A 26,314-nucleotide genomic window follows, 5' to 3' on the forward strand; every position below is an offset into this window, starting at 1 on the left:
CTCACAGCCTCCTTTTATTCGACTTATAAGTTATAATCCTACGTTTAGAATGAGAAAAACAAAACTCTAAACCGGAAAAGCTAAAAAAAATTTCAGCAATTTAATTTGAGATTTTTTGATTTGTAGGTGGTTGCAAACCATTATGGAGTGAGCCAAGCTTCTTAGAGAGCAACCTTACTGCAAGACTGAAGGTGATAAAATTTTTTGACCCTTTTGTTTTTTTAATACTTTTTTTTAATCGGTTTTCCCTACTCTCTTGCATTTTGGGGTTTATTGCATTGATTAGCAATGTTGATGATTTTTTTTAAGGGAATGCCTCAATGAAGATATATATAGAGAGAGAGAGATTAAAGATTGGGGAGCTGTAGTTTTATTTTTCCCTTCACCACTAATTTGAAAAGGAAATAAAATCTTTTGAATATTTTTTTTGTTAGTTTATTTGTTTTTCATGATTTCAAATCCTGATGAGAATCACTTTTGCTATGGAATACTAGACATATTTCACCATTAATCTGTTACGAATATATTTGTATTTTAGTGTTCATATACAATGATGCTAGGTGTAATCAAGAAACAATAATAATTTATAATAAAAAAAGTAACACATAAAACAATTGTAAACTTTGATTTATAACTTTGTTTTATTTTTTTTATTGTTGGTATGTAAAGAAAAGGTCGGCTAGAGTCATGAAATACATCTTTATAGATTTGAATTTGAATTTAAATTATGAAATATGTTATTAGTAGCTCATCTCCAGCTTGAATTTAATGTCTCACCCTTTTTTTTTTTCATATATATGATCAATTTATATTTTTACTCGATTAATGCTCTTTTTTGCCATTCAATTGGTACCTTTTCTTCTTTTTTACATTCATATATTTCAACATCTATTCTTTCCAAATTTGTGTGATGAGGGTTTGTTTTGTTTATTGGCTTACAAGTGTCCAAAGCAATTTTTTTTAAAATAGTTCTACTATTTAAGCCAGATGACTAAAGCAATCTTTACTCAAAATTTGGTACATATATTTGTCTTTGCTTCCTAACAATGTCATTTTATTCATCTGAAGGTTGAGACTATACAACATTATTGGTGTTAGAGTTTCACTTTTGGTATTAGTATTTTATTTTTCCTCTTAAGTTGTAACTTCTATAAGTGAAAATTTACAACTTTTGTTCGACTCTTCCGTGCAATTTATTTCAGCAATTGTGTAAATTGGCATTATGTTTCCTTTTCAATCCCATTGAGGTCTAGCATCTTTGTTTACTTACAATGTTAGAATTTAGATACATCTTGAATATCAAGAATGATTAATGTAATTTATGAAAGATATTTGATTGAATGAGTATGGAATTAACTATATTTGTGTAATTAATTGTATTGGAGTGTACTTATATTAGTTATATATTTTCTAAATATTATCTCAAGCTCTTGGTTATCACGATATCTCATTGTATATGATAGATTTTATTGGTTTGGTATATAATTTATACCATGATCTTGATTTTTTTTTTTTTTTTTTTTTCATATTGGGGAAGTTATCAATAGCTTTCCCGTGCATCGCACGGGTTAGCAACTAGTTTAAGCTATAATCAAAGTTGTGAATTTCAGTCCTAAGTGGTAGGGTCGATAATGGAATGTGTATCCACAATTTCCTTTACTATCTTGGTAAATGGAAGCCACATCACAACTTAATTTCTTCCAATATCCCAATAGTGATATTCGTTAAAAAAATTTTGCAAAAAAAAAAAAAAACCATTAATTTGATTTTTTTTTTAATAACTTTAGCCTTGATTGAATTGGTTTCTTTATAATAATACCAATTAACCATAAATTAGCTTCGATTGAATTGGTTGTCTTAATGCCAAAATCATGAAATATTGACCATGTTATTGGTAGGTTAAATGTCTTTCATGCAAAATACAGTCACATTTCTATGAAGATTTTTCACATGTAAAGTATTTTAAACATAAAATATAATTTTAGAAAAACTCATAAATTTTAACGATGTCGTTTATATTGAATACCTCAATTTAGCTTCAAATAGATTCCTTTCAAATCTTGCTCAAATTCGTGATCCGCAAAAAGGGTCTAGTCTAGGGCCGACTCAATACATTTTGGGCTAAACACAAATATAAAATATATTGTTACTTAATATTTTATAAGCGATATATGAATTAGGAAAAAGAATTCAACATCTTTATATAATTTAATACAAAACAATCGTTACCAAAATAAACAGGAAAAATTACTCTTTACTACCCTAAAACTATGCCCTAGATTACACTTTGTACCCTAAACTATTTGAATGCAAAGTTTGCACCCTAAATTATGACTATTGTTACACTTTACACCCCAACATTAGTTTTACTATTAAGTTATACGAAATATAAAGCACATGACTTGCATATGTGTAGTGCTTAAGTGGCACAAACTTAAAAGACCAAAACCCCCCTCTTCCAAATCAATTAAAAAAAGAAATTCAACTCCTTTTTTTTTTTTTTTTTTTTATATGAATAAAAAGGGGGGGCGGGGGCGACCATGTGTGACTCACCCCCTTGGGCGTGACCATAAGGGCACCCCCTGCTAAGGAATGTTGGATTAAGTCATAGTTACTGTGATTGGGGTGCCACAAACCTCACCCTAACACCCCAAGAGAGCTAGCAGTAAGGCGCAACGCATGAGTGCTCCCACCTCCCATCCCTGGTACTCACTAGGGTTCGAACGAGGGATCATTGCGCATGTGCGTAGGATCCTTGCCGCTAGGCCACCCCTCTTGGGGCAAAAATTCAACTCTCTTATGCATATTAGCCCCTCTCCCCAAATCAAAATCTCTGCAACCCTAAATCCTCAAATCAAAATCATATTTGGTAGTTTTGAGTTTGTATATGTTGCTATAAGGTTGTTATAGTTGGTCATGGTCCTCAAGGTGGTAGTGTGAATGATACCAGGGAAGAGAATTGATAAGGCCAACAAAAGGGCGTAGGAAGCAGACTTGCTTTAAAATACAAAAAGGAAAAAAAAAAAATTAACACAGTGAACCACACTAGTGGCAATCAATAAAAGAAATTAACACAGTTTTTGTTGGGTTAAGGAATTTGGGTGAGCCACGCTAGTAGTAGTGGCAATCAGATAAAGAAAGGAAAAAGAAGTATATAATCAATTAACATAGTGATGGAGCAATGGTGGTGCCAACTGCCAAGGGGTTGAGAGAGAGAGAGAGAGCTAAAAAAAAAAAAAAAACCTTTTGTTTTTAAATAATTAGAAAGAGGGGCTTTTGGTCTTATAAGTTTGTGTCATTTAAGCAATACACATGTGTAAGTCACATGTTTCATATTTCTGTCGTCTAATTTAATAGTAAAACTAACGTCAGGGTGGTCATAGTTTAGGGTGCAAACTATGCATTCGAATAATTTAAGATGCAAAATGTAATTTGGGATATTGTTTAGGATGATAAAATGTAATTTCTTCAAATAAATATCATATTTTACATGGCCATGGTCTATCTTAGCAATATTGGACTTCGGTTATTAAATAATAGATTTCAATAATAAATTTATCTCGCAAATTTTAAATTTTAATTATAATTTTTATATAGAGATAAAGGAAGAGTAAATTTTTTGAAAGTTTAAAATTTTTACACTATTAAGCCCCCTCAAACATAATGAAACATATTAATAAAATGTTAAATATTGGAAAAAATATAATATTTTAAAAATAATTTTTATTTATTAAATATTTGGGCCTTGATTCAAGTTTTTACAATGATCGTAAAATAGATAGATAAGACATTCTATTGCCAATGGGAGATGTCTTTTTTCTTTTCTTTTCTTTTTTTTTCCCTTTCTTTCTAAGCGAGATGCCTTACTTTTTTTTATTATTATTTTGTGCAATACTATGAGACAAATAGATATAAAATGTTCTATTTTAGAGGTCTTCTTCCATTTACGGGGCCTAATATATATCCACGCCTTCTCATGCTTCAAAGTTCTTAAGGCTATATGTTGCAAAATGGATGCTATTGTGAGTTCCTTTTGGTGGGAACATGAGCTAGGCACTAGAAAACTGCATTTTATAAACTGTGAGACCTTATGTAGATCAAGAAGAGAAGGGGGCTTGACTTTAAGAAATTTAGTCTTTTTAACCTTGCCATGCTTGCAAAACAGTATTGGAGAATTACCTAATAGCCTAATTCACTAGCCACAACCTTCAAAGCTAAATACTTCCCCCGCAAGATGATTCAGAAGTGCAAACCAAAACCTCACCATTCTTGGACATGGTGGAATATTATTAATAATAAATATCCTAGCCTTTTACATGGAAGATGCTTGATAGGGCAGGCTAGTAGAATTTATCTTAATCATCAATATTGGTTCACTCCGAACCAGGATAATCCCTGAGTAATAAGTTGAAGGATAAGTTAATGGATATCTTGAGAGATGGTTCAACTAGGGAATTGAAGAGTGGCTTACTTAGAAACCTACCTGAGAAGGAATATGTGGATAAGATTCTGTCTTCCCATATTCCTAAATCAAAAGTAGTAGCTGTGTGGCCTTATTCCAATACGAGTGATTACCGAGTAAAAAGAGGGTATCATCTACTTGTCAAGCTCAGTGTAGAATTGAGGAAAATGTTAAAAAGTAAATCTGGAGTACCCTTGGAAAGTCTCACTACCCATTAAAATTCTGACATTCATTTGAAAGTTCTTTCAAGAGGGATTACCTCTGGGTTGGATTCTTAAAAGGAAAGGGATTAATACAAAGTAGGGGTGTCAAATGGGTGGGTTTGGGGTGAGCATAATTGGGTTAGGTATATAAAACTCATTTAACTAATTGCTTCTAACACAAATCCAACTCAACTCAATTATTATGGGTAAACCCCAACCCACCCAATTACCAAAATTTCCAAAATGCCACTAAAGTGAAAATGACCAAAGAACTCTAAAATCTTCAAAAATGACCAAAATATTAAACAAATTTCTTGTACTTTCTCACCTATCAAACAGTTGAAATCTACCAAAAATAAGAAAAATACAGAAAAGCCCTAAAAAATCACGAAAGCCATACTAAATTTTCACCCCCAAACCCATAATCACAATAGCCATACAAGAAAAAGCGGAGCCACCATTGAAACCAACCTTCGCAGTAGCGCCATTACTGACGGAACGTCAATGCTTTTTCTTGGCACCATTACCCACTCCCTCTCTTCTCTAACGAAGCTAATGTGTCTTCTCTGATTGACAAAAGGAAACCCGAAGCTTGGATTCTCGGCTACTAAGAAACCATTGTCGTCTTCATCTAGCTCTAGAGGAAGCACTTGCTCGCTACTTGCCACGTCAGAATCTCTACCGGTGACTTTCCGTGACCGGAAGCTAAAAATGACGTTGTGGATTTTGTGCTCAAAGAGAAGCACAGAGAGTGAGAGAAAGAGAGAGGCTAGGGTTTGAGTAGAAAGAAGAAGATGATGGCTAGGTTTGAAGAGAAACACTAAAATAGGCAGGTTTTTTTAATTTTATTTTATTTTATTTTTTATGGGAAAGGCTGGGTTGAATTTAGGTATATTGTTTTTGGGTTAAATGGGGTTCAATGAGTTTTTATTTAAAACCCAATAATCACTGGGTTTAATTGGGTTGATGCCCATTTAACCCAATTAATAATTGGGTGGGTTTGGGTTTAGGTGAGCAAATGGGTTTGGGCTTACTTTGCCACCCCTAATACAAAGGGAAGTGCTCCTTTTGTCAAAAGGAGGAAGAGACAAAATGCTCGCTTATTTTTGCATTGCTTAATGGCTAGGTTGTTTGGTTATCCATCTCTTAGAACAGATAAGTCAGGCTATTGGGAACGTAGAGTTACATATATCATATATAGCTTAACAAGAATTTATAATTTGTTGAACTTGGAAGTATTGCAAGCAAGGTTGTAAAAGTTGGGATCCTATATAGGATTATGGGAGGTCAATGGTATAGTGGATTGTAAGATCCCGCTTTTTTGGGGAAAAAAACAAAAAACACATTAGTAGTGACCTTATCATTGTTTACTATGATGTGCTAGCTAGGCTAAATTTAGATTTACCTCACTAGGTTGTACCCTCTAATTAGTTAGGCCCTATGAACTTGTGAAGGTGAGCACATATTATGAAGGATGTGTTGATTAAATCCTTTCTCCTTTCATGTAATAGAATAGTTATTCATGTGTAATAGTAATTTGGTTATTTGGTTGCATCTTTATTACATGAATTAGTTATTACAAATGAATAATTATTCGTTAAATTGAAGAATGGCAATTCCTCTTTAAAATTGATGTAATCCTTTGTGCATATAATAAGTCTTAAAATTAATATATTTTTGTAATCCTTTGTGCATATAATAAGTTATAAAATTAATATATTTTCAAAAATATAAATTTTCTTTATACATAATCTTTTACGAGCTTTCTATATGTAACAACCAAATTTATGAATAGTAATAGTTATTCTATTATAATATTTTATATTCTTAGTAATAAAGATTATTATTCCTAATATAATTTTCGTTCAGTATACTAAATGTGTCCTAAGGTTTTTTTTCTTGAAAGATTCTCCTTTACAAGGTCTTAATGAGGCAGTCCAAATTCCTAAAGCACTCCAAAGTTCAAAGAATACAATTATCAAACACTTCACAAGAACATTGTACTAAAATTTTTTCCACTAAGATTTTTCTCAGCAAAGTTTAACAAGAGATATTCTTAGTAAGTGGTCATCAAAAGGGATTTTTTTTTTTCGCTGAATCATCAAAAGGGATTGTTATGAATATAAGTGTGTGGCATTTTTCCGCGTGTAGTGCCACTTCTCAAAACCAATCCAGATTGCCACCCTCTCTTGCCAATCAAGTTTGGTGCCCTCTCTTGCCCATCATATAGCTTAGTTTCACTATCAAAAACTCTTCAAACCACCATAAATATGCAAGTTCAATTGTAATATGGACTATGGAGATATATGGATATCCAAGAATCTATAATGTGGTGTGGATGACCATTATATTATCTCATTTCTAGATTTTTAAAAAAATCTTATCTTGCTATTTCTTTTTCTTTTTTTATTTTGAGTAAAATCTTGCTATTTCTTTTACTTCACAACATCACCTTCTTTTTTCCAATTTCCAATTGTTATTAAATTGTTTAGTGAAAGAAATTGTAATAAGGAAAATTACAATTTTTTTTCCTATTCTATGCCGTTTGGTTTGAGAAAAGTCAATTCACACTTTATTTTATGGGAAACAGTAATTACCGAAAGATTTGTGTCATGATGATATTAAATTCCTTGGCCAGGACTAGGAGTCAAAACTCTCAAATGACAATTATCAATTATGGGACCCATTACATCTATATAAAAGGAAGTGCTTAAAGAATAAAAACTACATTTTGCATCACTTGTCTTGATTCAAAAGTTTGGACAGTCGGCTTCAAAAAAAAAAAAAAAAAAAAGTTTGGACAGTCACTAAAGTCTATAGATAAGACATAAAGGGTAAGCGTTAGCAAATAGAGCAATGAGCATTAAGAGTATAGGATAAGCCTCCTAATAAAGCTTTAAAAAAAATATCCGAAAGGTAATGGGTTAAATCTCAAAATTCTCTTGGTGCGATAGTCACTTCTTAAGTATAAGTACTTATGAGGTGTGAGGTGTGAGGTGTGGGGTGTGGGGTGTGGGGTGTGGAGAGCAATGGTCAGGGTTCAAGTTTCTAGGAAGAAACTTTACAAACATATACACTTAAATTAGGTTAAAGTAGAATTTCTATCTTGTATAAAAAAAAAATCCCAAAATTTCCAACTTTGCTTTTGCCCTTCCATGTCATGGTAAATGCTATATCCCAGACTTTATGCTTCCACCCAACACATAGTAACATCTCATCTGATTTTAAACACCTTTTTTTTCAGTCAAAAAAAAATCTCATTGGTAAGATTGATCAAGAAACAGCGATAGTAAAAAATAAAATAATATATTTGAACTCAAGGTTTTAAAAAACTATAAATAATGTATATGTCATGATGTATAAGAAACGCCAATTACATTTACCTATATTTTAAAATGATTAGTCACAATTGAAACTCTTAACTTAATACATATTTACTATAAAATTCAACTCAAACGAGGGAAACATAATTTCAATTAAATAAAATCCCTAATATCACTTCCCATCAAATATAAAAATTAACAAAATCCATAATATCACAGTACGTATAAACATGATAAAATACTACCTCATATGGTATTTTAAAATCACAATATCCCATAGCAGTATAAATAAATAAAACCATGATCCACAGTATCTCTATTGTTATCCAAGTATTCTAACATTACTTATAAAAATAAAAATAAAAAGTATTCTAACATTCTTTCAAATTCAGGATGCTAGATTAAAGTCTAACTTGAGTTTGGAAATCAATCAGTGAAGGTAACCCGAGAATTATGCTTTGGTGAAGATATCAACAAATTATTTAAAGGAAGCAGGATGATGTAACAAGACCCATTTTTCATTCATAAAAAATAATAAATAAAAAAAAGGTGCATTGAAGAAGATAATGGTGTAAAAACTAAAAAATGACAATCATTCGCACGACAGTTTTGTTCACTCATAAAATACATTGTTATAACTTATAAGAGATTTGAATGGTTTTGTGATTAAATCACAATAAATTGGGGTGGTAATTAGAATAAGAAATACTCATATCTTGAAGTAACTCGAATCCAAATAATTCTTATAGTGCTTTTTTTATTTTGGCTGAATTTCTTATGGTAAATTTAAGTGCAAAAAAAATGGCATTTTTCATAATCATATGACATTTTCTTAAAAGAAAACACTTACTGATAAGGAGAAAAATAGGTCACTCGTCCAAAGTGTGTCGTCCACACTTAAAGCTACTCGTTCAGGTCTTTCTGTCTGTATAGTCGTTCAGATAGGACTCTACCATTTGAATCTTCGAAACATTCACCCTCTAATCACGCAAGTTAGATTAAGCTTGAGCATCACTCCTGAAGATCCTCCCACCAACCCACAAACACTAAATATGCGAATGTTCTCCGAGTATCCAACTCCATTAACTTCACATGCCTCACCCATAAGGAAGGTGGTAAAAATCATGAAAACGCAACCTACTCCAAACTCCTATATAAACACCAAACCTCCTTCTTGGAGATTTTTAATGAGATTTTGACTTCATTATCACAAAGCCTTTGGTCGGCATCATGCCGGTATACTCTAAGAGCATTTTCTTCCTTACTAGACTTTTGGAGCTCCTTGGTTTGGACAACCAGCTCACTGATTTCTTGCATTATCACTTATCATATCTTACATTAAGCCTATTACAATACTCTAATTATTATAAAATTATACTATATAAATGAAAATAAGTGAATGGGTTGTGGCATGGATGTGCTGAGCAGATGTAGATTTATTTTGCTCGATCACTAGGATTGACACCTTGTTCAGTAAAGGAAAATCTGTGCAAAGCATGTGGGACCTTCCATTACCTGAACCACTGGCCACAACTACAAGCCAAATAAACGAACTGGTCTGATCATCAATGCCCAAGTGATGAACATGCCTGAAGCCAGTAATGCACAACATCCGAATTAATTGTTGATGGTTATGAGCCATTAAAAATCATTTATCACTATGATTCCATCTTTGGCAACAAACTATCAATAAAAGGAAAAGCACTCGAGGGAAAGAGGGAAGCAGTACTTGGAAAAACTTATAATTTCATTAAAAATTAAAGAGAGAGAAATTTGGCACTGGAGCACTGGGGGCACAACATCACACTACTGGTCAAGGCTACAACCAATCACCTATATCATTAGTTGGTGCCGTGTGTGTATAATATGAATATAATATGATTCTAATTCACTCCTGATGCCACTACTGCACAAGGCACCCACAACATTCAAAACAAGAATCCACACGTTGTGATGATTGGGCAACAAGCAACAAGTGAGAGAATTGACTTATAATAATATTATATACTACAAATAGTGTAACAAAATTAAGACCTTATTAGGCAAAAGGCTCCTTCTACTACAAATGGCCCCTCCTCCTACCTAAGTCCTAACAACCCGGGACCTAACAATCAAAGAGAAGCTTAATAATTCCCCATTAACGAGACAAGAAGATGAAAAGTTGAGAGCCAAATGGATAACATTAATTAAACAAAGTCAAAACTCAAAAAAGAGAGTCCCACATGAAACTGTACGGAGGAGGAATCCAAATCCTCCACATTCTAGATATGGGAAAGCATCGACATCGACATCGACGGTGGTTGAATATTTAGTACAAAAGTCATGGGATGTCCATTGCCTCAAGATGCCCCCCAACTACAAGTCTTCCCACGAGACCAAGGATTCGTTACGCCAACTGAGAAGGGTTACCATACAGGATTTCTTTTTCTTTTTTTTAGCACAAAATACTCCATTCAAATACTGTCTATTTTTCTTCTCAAAAAATATAATGCCTATTTTCATGTTGTAAAATACTCTTTTCAATTGTCGTTACTCCTAACAGGTTTTTGGTAGTCTATAAACCTCTTTTTTTCTTTTTTTTTTTTAATTTTGAAAACAAGATATAGTTTTTAATTTTTTATCTCAAAAAGAGTTTAAAAACAGTTTTTTAAGAAATCCATTCCAATCAGGCATCTATTACACAATAACTTTACTCTCTCTCTCTCCAATTGATATATATAAATATATATATATATATATATATAGGGTAAACTACGTTTTTGGTCCCTAACCTATACACTATCCCTAACCTTTCAATTATGTCAATTTGGTCCTTAACCTTTCAATACAATGTCAATTTAGTCTCTACCATTATCTTTTGGATGAAAATTGATGATATGTATAATAGTCAAAATAAAAAATTAGCTTCCATTGATATGAGAATAAACTAAAATTTTATTTTGGCAATTTATCATGTCAGCAATTTTCATCCAAGATATAACGGCAGGAACTAAATTGACACAATATTAAAAGGTTAGGGACCAAATTGACACAATAGAAAGATTAGGGACTAAATTAAAATATGGTATAAAGGATAAGGACCAAATATGTAGTTTACCCATATATATATATATATATATATATAAGGTTAAAAGTGTGCCCAAGGCCTTCTTTCTATAACAAACCACTTGGCAAAGGCAAGACCGAGCATATTATCTCTAGCTGCTTCTTCTTCTTCTTCTTCTTCCCTATTTAAATTATCATTTTCAGAATTGCATAATCAAGTGCCAAGTACAATATAACATGGTCACACCAAATATGAAAAATTTATCACTTTTTTATTAAAATAAAAGGAATATGTAACAAGAGAACATTGATACAATAAGGTACAAAGAACAATCAAAACCGATCAAAAGAAAAAGGACTTATTAGTGATTCTTCTAGTTCTCGAAAACCTCGGTAAACAGCCTCAGTCTGACTCTGCGGAAGGGCCAACCTCCTGACCTCAGTCATATACCTGCCATTCCAAATCCAGTGAGACCAAAACTAAATGTTGAAATGAAACCATAACTATGATTTCCATCTGAACCACATTGCACAATCAAAGTGTACCCAACCTGGTCCACATTCAGAACTCCTAATATCCCTCCCAAGAACAATTAAGAAAAAATATGACTAAATATGACAAATTAGAAAACTTAACATAAATCATCCTCTAAAGTTTTCTACTTTAAAGCCCATACATCTACCTTCATTGCCATAAATTTTCATTCTAAATTGTATAACTATTCTGCTCAGCACAAATAAAACAGCTTAGCCAGTCATAATATCAAAAAACTCGTTCACCAACGTGAAAAAATTTGGGGCTGACATGACAGCAAAATTTAGCTGTAATCATTCTATTAGTTTCATAAATAAACCTACTAAACATATCAAAAAGGGATGCTGCACACCAACACAATTCTGTTGAAAATATACGGCCTTGGCAAAAGAATTAGAATGATAAGCATATTTCTTGGAATTACTTTAACAAGTATTTAAAGGATATGAGTCTAATGAACATAAGTAACTGGGAACAGAAAAATGGCATCCACATGCAAAGTCAATGCTTTTCCAGTCATACTATGACTGGAATTTAATAGCTCACCCACACCAATTAATCATTCTGGATAAATATATTTTATAGTTTACCCACAGTAATTAAATAGCTCCATCATATAAGGAATAGAATATCAACACAGTACGAATAAAAGAAATGCCATCAGCAATGGGAAGAATTTTACAATTATCTAATAGGTAATCAGACAAAAAGTGCAAGCTGAACTTAGTTTGAAAATTTTGAGAACGTAGAGCAACTTTTTCAATTTCAAATTGTGGCATGAAAATTTAAGGTCAATTGAGGCCTCAACTAGGAATGCAGGCAAGCCAGCTAAATGATTCCCTAGATAATAATAAGAACTCAGTCACAACTTGAAAAGAAAAATCAATATATTCATGAAGAGGAAAAGGAAAACTAACAAGAAGTTTACCTGTTAGCTGCACTTGTGATCTTATCTCTAACTCCTTGGTTAATGATAGCTGTTTGTTCCAGTGAGAATGTTCCACCTAATATTAAAGAAGCTCCAGTGGCACTTGTACCAATTCTCTGTGCAAATACAGACATTGCCCACTCACGAAGCACCACTAGCACTGATCGGAGAAGGCGTAACTTGAGCTTTGGAGATGGCAAAATAGCCCCATTTGATAACAGTTGGTCGTAAGTGTTCAACACAGGTTCTGTTGCACCCTTGCAAGCAGCAAGAAGAGCTCTTGGAACATCTTCGTCTCCAACAGATTCAACCCCTGATTCTGATCTCTCCTGCCAAAGGATATAAAGTTGATCAAGAGAAGTTAGGATGAGACATAAAGGCAAAAGTTAAATATTTCCACAGCATGCTACCAAAATAAAGAATATATATATATATATATATATATACACTATTGTTTGCAGTAAGCATTAATTAGATGAAGCTGCCAAAAGATATGTAAAAAAAATACCAGTGCAGCCTTCTCAAGGTGAAGACAGAGAGTGTCCAAAGATAAAACAGCTCCATCTCCAGGATAAATGTGTGAACCAACTCTTTTTAGTACAGAACACGCTTCAGCAATTCCACCCGTTGAAAGAGCTTGATCAATTAGTCTAGCCCAGGTTTCTCTTACAATGCTACTATCAGCATCACCTGAGTAGTTTGCAAAGTATAGCATTTCCAGACATATCTGAAAGCAGAAAAGGAAAGCAAGAAAAAAATTGTAATGAAACAGAGAATTGTAAAACATAATCAAGATATAGCAACAATTAATTTTGTTATTATACAACAGTGTGCATTTACAATACAATGCCCAGGTTTTTAAATGTAGGGAGCCTTTCTAAAGAAGAGCCCTTTGGACTCGCCTCTAAACAGTTAAACCTATGGGCAACTGACCCCAACAATCAAAACCAATTGCCAGGTTATCCATGGGTCAGATCATGGGTTGTCCCGTCCCCGACCTGTCTCCTCTTCAGGGCAGGAAAACCCACGTGGGATAGTAGCAGGGCAGGTTGGTGATCTTTTACTAATACTAATGAGATGGCTCTGATATTGATATGATAAAGATGAAACATAAAGGAAAAGAGCGATCATGAGAGTACTAGGAGAGAAATAGATGCAAGTACTTTGAAGATAGTAGTAAATTATATATTATAACTATGAACCATATGGAAAAAATTGCATTATATGTATAAATAAGTATGAAACGCCTAGCAGAATATCAGAAGAGAGTGCAACTGAGACTGTAAATATAAAAAGGAGAGGGAATTTAAATATGTTATTAGTTAAAAAAATAAATAAAACACACACACACAAACAAAAAGAAGGTTGGCTCATTATTATCTAATTATACAGTACAATACAGCACAGATATGTTTTTAATAGTTATTTTGCAAGACTTAGAACCTGAGAAAACAATATTCCATTATGCTAATTATTGAGGAATATAAAGAATTTATAGGTTTGGCATAGATAATGTCAATTGATAATTCAATAGCTGATTTAAGCCAAAAAAGAGAGTACCTCCCAGAGCTCAAACGGAACAGCATATTCATTATACAGTTGAGTTATGCTCTTTAATTCTAAAGATAGCTCTTTAGCCTTTTCACGCACAGCATTAGCAATACTGGCATCAGCAGTCAAATCGTTTTCAGGGGGATCATTTTGCATAGACTCAGATGCACCTGGCGAAGCTTCTAACCTAGAAGCTATAGCCTCCAATTCCTCTTTGATCTTTATCTGAAACCGAAGAACAGCAAGCTTCCCTTCAAGCAGATCTAGCATTCCACTGTCAAGAGAAGCTTGAGTAGAACCTACCAGACCGTTACTATTACTTGCATTCTTTGCCTGTAGAACTGCATTGCTAAGGTACCGACACCTGAGGTTGACAAAATGTAAGAACTTGTCAGATAGCCACTCATGAACTTTTTTGTTTATCTGCATATATTGGGCTGAGTACAAGTGGACAAAAGCCAACTAAGCTTTAAATAATGTCTGTTGAAGCGGCCCAACCCCAATTAATATAATAAGCAACCGGCAATTATCAACATTGCAGAGTATAATTGATCTATTAAAAAAACTTTTATACTATCCAAGTGTCGTTGATACACAAGGATTCATTATATGGTATGACAAGTGGGGGACCAAGGGATGAGTTTTGTAGAAAGGATTTACTGTGAGAGTTGGGACAGTTTTGTTTAACTTAGCTATTCTGTCCTAGGAAATGGAAGTTTTGAAAGGATATTTGGCATTGACCAAAGCTTTTATAATTTGTGTTTCTAGATTATCGAACAAACCAAGGAAGCTACAACAGCTAGTTACATGGGATTGTGATGCACAACATGTTTGAAAAATAGGAAATAAAAAGAAGACCAGAAAGAACAGATCCATTTTAGCTAGACCTATTGGCACCTGAATATGCTTTCTTTAGAATGGTTAAATAGATGCATTCTGTCTCTGATAAACTAAAACCAAAGGTCCGTTAAATTATGGGTTGATCCCAAAATGATTTAACCCAAAGAATTTGCAAAATTAAACGAAGCAACATTTTTCTATCAAACACAAGGTCAAAAGCTTGGTAATAGAAAAGAATGAAGTGAAGTGGCCAACCTCTGTTCTAGAGTAAGAACATCCCCTGAATCGGTTGAGCGCCTCTCAGCCAATCTTCCCAATATATGAGCTGCAAGCACATGCTGCCGCTTCAAGACATAATATCGTGCCAAAAGATCAAAATACTTGGCTCGGTTAGATGGGATAGGTGCTCCTGATTGACCCATAAAAGAAGTCGCTGACGTCACAGCAGAAACAGCTCGAACCTACAAGACAGATGATAGAAACATGAAAATAGCTCCCCAAAAGATGCTGTTGTACATACTGAAAACTTCAGAGAAAAACTAACCTGATTGCAAAATGCATATGCAATCAAAATTATAAAACATATAAGATAATCAGCAACAACCAGCACTTTTAGATCAGATCCAAAACAAACAAAACATGCACGCAAAAAAATAAAAAATAAAAAATTAAGACCTCTTGTATAGGTTCACGACCAGCGCTTTGCAGAAAAGGGACCAAATCAGGACCTCCATACTCCAACAACTCATTTTCAAGGCCCAAATCAATCATAGCTCGATACAAGTACTCGTGAAAGATTCTGTCAGGTGATTGAACACCAAGTTGAACAATCTGGCAAATATATTTCTTCCGAGAGGACTGATCAAGGAATGATGTAGCAGTAGCAGGCCTAACAGGAGATCCAAATTCCCTTTGTGAAGTATCACCTTTCAGAGAACGCAAAGCACTGATAATTATCTCATAGCACTGTTCACGCTGAGCAAGAGCATGTTCTCGAGTAGCTGCATCAATTTGCTCATTGTAAGCATCACCTGCAGGGTCAAGAGCCTGTGCCTTCTGCAAAGGTAAGCGGACTACAGCTTCATAAAATCTGCAAAGCCCCCTCTAAATATTAGGTTGTTTACATAATCTAATTAGAACTTAAGCAATCAAAGAACTCTGGCTTAGCTCTCAGCTTGAATAATCAACTGACCTTAAATCCTCAAACCGTTTGCAGACAGTTCGTAGATCAGCAGACTCTGGAACTTTACTTAAGTAATTGAAGGCCTCTCTAGCAAGATTCTCTTTTTCCTCAGCATCTGGAGTTATAGCTGCTCTCTCAAGACATTCCACAGCTAAGAAAAACTTATAATCAGGCTCCTTGTAATAGCTTGGACAACCTTCCCTTAATTTTGCACTAATATCATCTACTGTCCCCCTGCCATCAGGACCAGTATAATACTGGAGCAATGAATGGCGACAAATTAAGAAGGATGATTCAAATTTGAAGATAGAAATGTCATATAAAAACCAAAATTAGACACTAAACATATCTAAAAAGATGATGTCAATTAACATTAGAACTTGTTTAAGTGGACCTTCCTCACAGGTTTGATATGAACTTGCGTTACCTCCATTAGAGCAGATATAAGCCTCGTGGCAAGGCGGTCACCCTCCTCAGAGCAAACAAATTGATGGAATGTCAATTGAACTAATGCCTGACGTAGATTTGCATCAAATCCCTGAACTAAGCGTGTCACATGATGCTGAGAGAGAAGTTGGAGTAAGAACAGGGCTTCACCAGATCTAAGAAGCAACTGCCTAATACATTCCATTGCCCTCACCTGTAGCAAAACAAACCAAAGTGTCAGAAAATGAGATGACAAGTTTAGACATCCATGCCTGCATTAGCAATTTTAACCTACCTCCATGGCAGCCAATTCTGCAGGATTATACGGTAATCTTTGTCTTTTATTAGTAGTCCCACCTCCACTAGAATCAACATTTCGTGAATAAGAACCAAACAAGTTTCTCACCATACTCCGGTCATCAGCACCTAATTCGGAACCAGTTCCATAAAGAATAGAGCCAGTCAAGTCTCCTAAACCAGCTACACAGCCATAAAGCCCCCTCCTCTGGTTCCTTCTAGACCTTAGAAACTTCTCTAAAGAGCGAATCTTGCTCTCTACGACTTGCATAGCCCCGACAGAAAGTCTGCATACGACTACCCCATTTTCAGAAAAAGCATCAGTCGAACCTAAACCACCTTTTACAACCATGACAGGAAGTTCCCAGAGAGGAAAAAGCAGCCTTGATGAGCACAAGCAGAGCCCTTCATGTGCACCTGAAAACACAGGCTCAGCCTCCTGAACAACCTGACCCATGCTAAACCCCCCAGCAGCCGTTCTAGTGTTTGACAATGCACCACTACCTTCAAGTTGTGGCATTCCAACAACTCTTGGATCCTCAAAAGCTTCAGCTGCCTTCTCAGAAACAACATTGCTGATAAGGTTTTCAGAATGGACTATCCTTGCAGCAAGCATTAAACACATTGCAGCTGCCTCGCCAGCTCCAAAACGATTGAAGAAATCTTCTAGAATTGACCTTGGTGAGTTGGACTCTAACAACCTCCTTAAAATGTCCACAGGCCTATTGAAAACTAATTCCATCATGCCCATGGTACTGAAAATGATAATTCTCCTCCTTGGCAATATATGTTGAGTTGAAAGGTCACCTCTGGCCCAAAGTTTTCCAGATGCTTTTTCACAAGACTCCTCTGAGTTCCCAAAACCTCCAAATTCAAGTTCTGAATATATAGACTGCACAGTAGCGGCAGTATCTGGCAAGGGTAAGACATCTGCCACAAAAAGCATGCGGCCTTCAACTGGTAGAGAAGATACAGATTCCCGTAATGCACGAGAACTCCTTGTACTTGTCCCTAGACTACCTGATAGAGATGATTGTGTGCTTGAATCTCTGCTCACAATGAGAAGAGAAGACGTGGTAGCTGGTGACGAATCAGAAAGGAGAAAAGTTCCAGCAGAATAATATGATGTCTCAACCTTCAGTGAGAGATCCTCGTTCTGAGACCTACCTGCAAGAGATCCAAAAGCAAGTCCACTGCTGACCCCCAAAGGTGGAGAAGGCCTGGTTGTCACTACTTTCAAACAGCTAGGTTTATGATGGTTTGAATTAAATCCACCCAAGTTTCCACTAGATGAAGAAGTGGAAAGGTACATCCTTCTTCCATCAGACAAAACAGCAACAAGGTGTAGCCACTTTGATTCCAGCACAGATAGAGGTGAAATGCAGACAATTGATGGTCTTGTCGCCCGATTTGCAGCCCTTGGTCCAGTTGATTGTCTACCTCCATAATGTGCATCCCTCTGATTGATCAGATTCTTTTCTTCTGTAACTTTCTTGAGTGGACCATCACCATTTGGCCCCACAACAAAAACCTGAAGTTTCATCTCTTCAGTACGTGCATATAAAATTTCTCTTTCATTATCAAAAACCATTTCAACAATGGGGTCAACAGCTCCAAACTTAAATACATTTGGCACAACCCATCTGAAAACCAAGGTGTGTTTATGTTAATATAGAGCATTTGCAAAGAAAATTTCAAATTTCAACACTGGATTGAGTCAATAAATTGTATGTTTCTAGACACTTAGAATCATCAGGAACAATGACAAGGGACCATGACCATCTACAATTATAAAGCATTAAATACAGAACATACCTTGAAATGACACTTCCTAAACCAGCAGTAAGGCAGACTTTACGGCAACGCTTTTGCCAGCCTGAACCAGTTGTGTAATGCAACTCATAAATGTGGCCATCACGCCCAGCCAGGAAAATACGACCCTTATCAGTACATGTAATACAAGTCATGGTGACTCCATCAGATGGTATTGTGTACTCTGGCAAAGGCTGTAATGAAACCTCTGCGAATGGATCTGTACCATCACCCCCTCTAGAGCAACATACTCCTACAAGAATTAACTAATAACAAGTAGAGACTGTTAAGAAAAAGAAAGTAGTCAACCTAGAAAAGAAGTATTAGGACAATTTTTTCTCTTTTTTTGATTGGTAAGTTACACACACATCCCATGGGCAATGAACCCGAAACCACACCATCAATCTCATTCTTCCAAGGAGAAGTGCAAGTTGAGCTAAAGCTCATTGGAAGAATATATTACATTGAGGTTGTAAAGGAACAAGGCAGGCTTGCAATAGGTCAATTCAAATCTTGGAAAAGAAAATAATCCTCAAAAGATGAAAGGAAGCATGGTAAATATTTTGTGAGATAAAATAATAGTTAGGCATCAAGAAATTTTAACTTCTAGACATTAACATAAATAAATATATATATATATATATATATATATATATATATATAAAAGATATGGAGTAGTTCTTCTAAGAATAGAGTTCGAAGTTAAAAAAAAAAAAATTCATATGGATCTTTCTTTAATCAATCTCTTTTTTTCTTTGGTCAGTTGTTCAGCAAACATACACTCAAAAAAGAAAGAAATCTTTGCAGGAAAAGAAAATAGGAAATGGTATGATATGAAATCAACTCCCAGGAGCTATTATTGTGACTGGCACAACAAAAGCATCTCAATATCATAGAAAGCTAGTCAATTACAAGCAAGCACATAATTACAAGCGTAACTCAAGAAGGCTTTCCACGTTTGGAATTTAAATTATTGGGAGGATGGATACAAAAAGAGATGAGAAACTGTAACTACCTCAACAGGTGTTGCTAAAATTAAAAGATATTGGATAGCTTCAACAAAAACACCAGGTTTAGATTTGGCAAGACCGACAGCACATATAGCTTGTTCCTCCCCACAGTATTCAGGACATTGACCATCCCTAAACAAGAGAGAACGTTAGAAAATAGTAGAAAACAGTTGAATTATATTTCAAAAATTGATTACAACAGAACTCTGATTTAAAATGTTTAATGATTCTCAATAATAGTATCCAGTGTATCATTCTCTCATAACCATCACAGGCATGTTTGATGTATCCTTAGCAGTTTAACAGGCTCAAGGCTAAATCAATTATAAAAAAATAAAAATAAAAAAAGGAAAGGGAGTGAGGAGGGAACTGAAAGGATCAACAAGTTTTACGAGAGTATAAGAAGGCGACTGAAGAACTTAAAAAAAGACAATAAAAATGGAGGGCCAAGTATATAGACAAATGAAACTAACAAGATGGTACCAATCTTTTCCAGGGTATGACCCACTTAAATAATATTTTTTTGATAGGTAGGTGTCCCATTTAAAAAATACATACACACATAATAGTAGATATGTTCACAAAAATATTTCATTAATGTCCAATTTCAAATATGTAAAAAAGGCTTGGACAACTCAAATCCAAGCAAAAAGAATAATATCAGAACCTTTGTCCAAGCCAAACTCAAGAGGTCAAACCTAGGCTCAGACAGGACAAAATCAATGTTCTAAATTAACATGTCACTGATAATTGAAAATCTTAATTCCCAACAGTGAATATCAATTCGACATCAAAATTCCAGTTTCTTTTCATCTATGTAACAAGTGCCACCTATTATACATTAAAATTTGGACAGATCACCTTCAGGTGATGTTCCCAAGACTGGATGGCCATGTCTTCATCTCACCTCCCTTCAAAGACCATTGACCAGAGCTCATCCTATGCTCAACATATACGATTTGTGATACAGCAAGATGTTACTCTCATGGAATGAAGAACTGTCATAATTAAGTTCTCACATTTGTCATGAACTTAGCAATTATAGGTTTTGACAGGTTACCAGCCTGAATAACGTCTTTTTTAGTAGTCTAGGCAGCCAGCCACTGTAAATGTCATACAAGAGTTCTTAGAGTACCAAAGCCAGTACTAATAATTCAAACATAGCAATATAGCATTAAAACATGTTCTTTCACAAACATATACATACATTGAAAAATACATCTAGATTTTTTAAGATGTTAAATTGTCATGTTTAAGTCCCACATTGCTTGAAAATGAGAAACTTGAGAAATCCATTATCTATCCATAAATGCCTAGGCATCACCCTATTCACACATGCTACCGTTCACGAGCTGGGGCTGTGAGCTCACAAGTTGTGCAATATGATATTCCAGTTTGGCTCATTTGACCAATCAAGCATATGGATAAGGCTTAGGCTTGGCTCGTTTGGCTCAACAACAAGCCAGGCCTTTGACTAAGCCACTTGCAAGTAGCTCATTAGTTTTACAGCACTATTTAGAATAGTAAATACCATCAGAGAAGATGTCATCTACCATGTTATGTGCTCTTAAAATAACTTTCATATCCAGCCTGCCAATTAGTTTGGTAGGTTTGGTATTCCACAAATTACTCGTTGCAGATAATCATCATATCCATGGAATGGGAGCTCAAAAAATATATTAAATTATGAATTTTTCATCAAAAAACAAGAAACACTCACCACTTGTCAAACCGCCAAAGAAACAAAGAATTATCTACTGAGGCCCATGCCCTTCGTATCTCGGGAAATATTCCACATAAAGCAGTTCCTTCCCCACCAGCTGCATTATATCTTTCAATAAGTACAGGAGGCAATTCCCAAGTATCCACAACCTCAACCAAAGGAGGCCACTGCAATGAATTTATCCAACATTAGAATGAAATGGAGATGAGAGTAAGAAATTAATTTCCAACAATCCGAGATACCTACGGAGGTGTACTTTACCCTCTAAATGTCAAATTGTGAATATAAAGAGCAAGCAAACAAGCATGAGGAATAAATGAATACAATTGCATGCTGACAATAATGCCAACACTCAAAAATTATTCCACTCCAATCAATGAGATCACAAACCATATCCTCATATTTTGAGGTTAAAATTATTGGCATATAAATGGGCAGCTAAAGTTTTTCTTGGCACATCTTGCCAAAAAGAGGAAAGTCATTTAATACTCCTCGACCTTACACAGTAATTGATTGGAATACATTAAGATTTCAAACAAATACTGAGACCTTCAAAAAAAAAAAAAAAAAGTATGTATGTGTGAGTTTGTCTGCATATTAAAAAGGGGGAAAACATTTAACTTCTTGCCAGAAAATGTGTTAATATGACCTTAGACGAGGTCAGTGCTGAGAAGCATTATTCTTATCCATCCTGCCCCACACAGACTAGTCTCAACACAACACCCTTTCCCATAAGTTACCTATTGTATTACTTCCACATACCCAAAGTATCAAATAATATTAGGCAAAATAATGATGACAATTTAATTTCTGATGGCAGGAACAACATTGCAAGAATAATTATGTTGAGAACCCTACAAGAGTAGAAAATGTTCAAACATCCAAGCAGGTTTTGGAATCATATCAAGCATGAACATCGTAACATTAATATTTCACTTAGTATTTCTACTATAGTTTTTTTTTTTAAAAAAACAAGTCAAAAGACACTGTCTATGTCAACTAAGTAAAATTACTTAAAATCACAGCTTACCTACATATAAATTGGCTATACATTCAAATTCTGGGCATAGGAGGAATGTGCTCCAATACAGCTGCCCCAACTGCCAACATGCCTTTTCTGTAATGGCACATCATGCCTCCAATCGAGCATATTAGCCTTATTAGCATCATAGTTTTTTAATTTTTTAAGAAAGAATATAATATATCCTTTAAGAGAAAAAAAATAAAAAATAAAGGATAAAATATAAAATCTAAGTTTCAATTTTAAAACTAAAATTTTAAATAATAAAATAATAATAATTTTTTAATGAAAAGAAAAACATCAACTAAAAATTATTTAAAATTATTTGTATTCTTTTGTATAAAAGCAGTGGCCCCCATTGCCAATACATATGACCTCAATCCACATACACATAATGATGGATCTATAGAGAGAGAAAGAGAGTGAGTGACAATCTAGTAAAACACTGTCAACTGTCATATGGTACTTCTACCCAATCAAAATTGGCTATGTTTTTTTTATGAAACCACCAGTTTTTCCAATCCCACTTATGCTCCACATCAACCCCATCCTCCACTAGCCCAAGCAGTTTTTCAACTTTCTATAATATAAGTATAGCCATATTCTTGTATAATTGCACCGTGCAATTTCACACTTAGAACTTGGGCTAAAATAATAAAGATACCTAGAGACATAGAGAGAAATATAAGAAAGATTCTCTATGTCTTTGCCATAAAGGCGGCTGCAGAGAGGCAGAGTTAACGGAGAGTCAAGTGGAGTCCCTTCTCAAGCATCGGCAGAGATTTCTTGCATCAGTTAAGTCGGAGGCTCCGTTCTCAGTGGCAACAAGCCAATGACCTCCCTGATGGTGGTTGTGTTTGGGCCACTTCCAGCATGCTTCATGGATTATGTTGAAAGCTTTGGGAAATGAGGAGATACGTAGAACATATTACAGATACAATTTTATTTTGATTCACACAAAGATAGTTTTCTAGTTTTTAAAAATATAGTATTTTTTAATGGTTAACAACAATTTTGGACAAAAGGATTAATAGTGGCAACAAATGTGTACTTCAAAAACTAAAGGTGTGTTTGGATATCGCTTATTTTGCTGAAACTGAAAACTTATTACTGAAAGTACTATAGATAAAGATAAAAGTTAGTTGAAATAGTACAGTGGGGCCCATGAATAGTATCAAAAAGTGCAGTGGGGCCATAAATAGTACCAAAAAATGCATGAATAGTACCGTGAGACCCACCATTTTTTCAGGAAAACACAAAAAATTTTCATCCCCAACACAATCCAAACGCACACTAAAATGAAAAAAAATGAAACTTAAACAATGAACATGACAATTGACAAAAAGAGTTTACTTTGTATTTTTGCTGAAAATAAATGATACTTAAAACTACCAATACACCACATACATGCCTGTTCTTTATGGCCCATCCACTAACAGCAAGTACAAAGTAGATGGCTAAAATCTTTTTTTTTTCCTTTCTTTTTTTTTAAATAAGGGTAAAAACTCAGATAAAATTATTGATTTGTGCAGATATTTAAGGCTGCATTTGAACTTTTGAGGATTTAAAATCATGGGATGTGGATAACAATTGCTAAAATAAATTTCTTAATATAAAATTTAACAATACAATATAATTGAGCTTTGAGAACATATACCTAATCATTTCAAGTTCTCATATTAAGAAAGCTTAAATCCATCCATGAATTCTATCAATAGAAACAACAACAAGAAGAAGCCTTAATCCCAAAATTTTGGGGTCGGCTATGGATTATCAACATATTAGTTAGGGTCAACCACATGTATTCTTTTCTTCCATTCTATTCTATCTAAAGTCATATTCTCTTTACTCCCTTAAGTGATAAGTCATTTTAAAATACTTCTACTAATGTTATTTTGGTCTTCCTCTACCTTTTATAATTCCCTCAACTTGGATCAACTCACTCTTTATGACCAATGCATTAATCTATCTCCTCAATTCTATCATTAGAAAAAGAAAAAAAAAAGGGGGGGAGGGGGGGGGAGCCTTCTTTACAGTCTATTGAGGTTTTTTTTTTTAGAGAATTTCAACCTATGGCGTCCGCTCCTGATAATAGCTCTTTATCATCAAACCAAGACATCAATCAGTTTTTGGTATAGGCGAGGATTAAACCCCAGATCTCTTATACAGCCATTAGAGATTTTACCAGTTAAATTAACTGGAACCCACCTATTGAGGTTATTTATTCAAAAAACTGAAATCCAATTTTTTTTCCCCTCAAATTGTTCCATCCAGACAAACCATAAGGGAATTCAAGGCAAGTTTTGTGTTGATGCTTTTTGTCTCAGTCTTAATTAGTTCTTTAAATTTTCTAGAACATTTCGTCTTTTAACCTTTAAGGCTACTCTTTGTAGGTATTTTAAAATGAAGCAAGAGCAAGTTTGATTTAATCATCATGAATCGCTAAAAAAATGAGTAGCACGCAAACATATTTATCCTTTTTTTTTTTGGTTAACTGTAAACATATTTCTTGTCAACCCTAAATAATCAAAATGGACAATAAGAATAAATACACATGAACTGACAGCCAAACCAATTAGCTCCAAAACTACATTAATCACAAACAACCATATGAGAAAAGCATTATAAGAGAAATGACAGCTCATAATTCTGTCAAAGATAATCAACCCAATTTAGGAAGTCTTTAAATAAAGTTTAACACAAGCATTTTCTCTCCCAAAATGACCTCCAAAAACATCAAACTACTACATTGCATTGATCCTATAGTATAATCTCCTTTTTGTTGCAAATTAAAAAACTTCAAAACATAATTCTTTCTATTGATAACACCACCCCCCCCCCCCCGGCAGGGCACCTCCACTGAATGAAACCCATTCCACCAAAACATGTAAAAGCTAGTTTCACCAACTGAATTGGTGAGGGACACATGAAAACGAAGAACTAGTGCCTAATTTTTGGGGCCGGGTATGGATCCTAAATAAATACTTCACTAATAAAACACCACCAACAACCCAACCTTAAGTGTCTAATTTTTCGGGCCGGGTATGGATCCTCAATAGATTAGTCATGGTCGGCCAAAATTATTCTTTTCCACCATTTTTATTATATCCGAAGCCATACTCTATATTACTTCCCTAATTGGAGTGTCCTGTTTTTACTATACCAACCCATAAAGCTTCTAGTCCAGCTAATATTCCAATAACCCAATACAAAAATTCATTCATAGAATTCAAACTTCTAAACAAGTAAAAAAAAAATTATAATTGAAAGTAAATAACCTCTCTGGGATGAGTTGTATAAGGGTGGCTGGCGTATCTGGAAGCTTCTAGGGCTTCTTCAAGGTCGAGCTGCGACGCGACTTCTCGGCCAATGCGGTCGCTGACGACGAGACCGGCATTGGTGACATCGCGCATGACGATCTCTTCTTCACGCGCCATCTCGTCGTCCGAAACCCTAGAATCGAAGCAGAAGTAGGAGTCGAAGAAATCGTTCTCGGAGTACTGAAAATTTTTCTAGGGTTTTGAAATTGAGAGCATGAATGGAGTTTCAGAAGAGGGAAAATATTGAATTGAAGAGCGAAATTCAAATTGAGAGAGAAAAAGGGAGCGAGTAGTGCTGTGAGGGATCGAAAATAATAGGGTTTTGGGGAGGGTTTATTATTCACTGGCGAGTGGCGGGCAAATAAAGCTACTTTTTAAAACAACCGGATTGGACGGTCCGGCTCAACTCAACCCGACTCGTATTTTTTAACGACAAAGTTGAGACCCTTGAGGGACATTACGAAATGAAATGTCACATTTTTTATTTTTTTTTGGTAAATAAGATAGCTGAGGGGAATGGAGGCAACTCCTTATGCGCCCTGAGCAACACTGAGGGAGATACGCACCAATCTACTCACTAGTAGAGATGATAGGAACTCGAACCCAAAATAAAATTTCCTCTACAATTTTTTTTA

General features: G+C 34.7%; 1 protein-coding gene across 1 annotated transcript; it reads right to left on the reverse strand.

The window, feature by feature from the left end:
• Positions 1-11,284: 11,284 nt before the first annotated feature.
• Positions 11,285-26,145, reverse strand: LOC115981592 (nuclear pore complex protein NUP155). The gene is made up of 13 exons (XM_031103865.1): positions 25,638-26,145; positions 21,336-21,505; positions 19,621-19,747; positions 18,609-18,871; positions 16,792-18,436; positions 16,498-16,710; positions 16,080-16,327; positions 15,563-15,977; positions 15,143-15,348; positions 14,057-14,411; positions 13,005-13,223; positions 12,497-12,825; positions 11,285-11,484 (listed from the first exon to the last, which is right to left on the reverse strand). Exons 1-13 carry the CDS (start codon positions 25,794-25,796, stop codon positions 11,367-11,369), a joined length of 4,467 nt encoding a protein of 1,488 aa, XP_030959725.1. The 5' UTR covers positions 25,797-26,145; the 3' UTR covers positions 11,285-11,366.
• Positions 26,146-26,314: the final 169 nt, after the last annotated feature.

The sequence above is a fragment of the Quercus lobata genome, chromosome 3 (genome assembly GCF_001633185.2).
Source record: "Quercus lobata isolate SW786 chromosome 3, ValleyOak3.0 Primary Assembly, whole genome shotgun sequence".
In the NCBI taxonomy this organism is placed as follows: domain Eukaryota; kingdom Viridiplantae; phylum Streptophyta; class Magnoliopsida; order Fagales; family Fagaceae; genus Quercus; species Quercus lobata.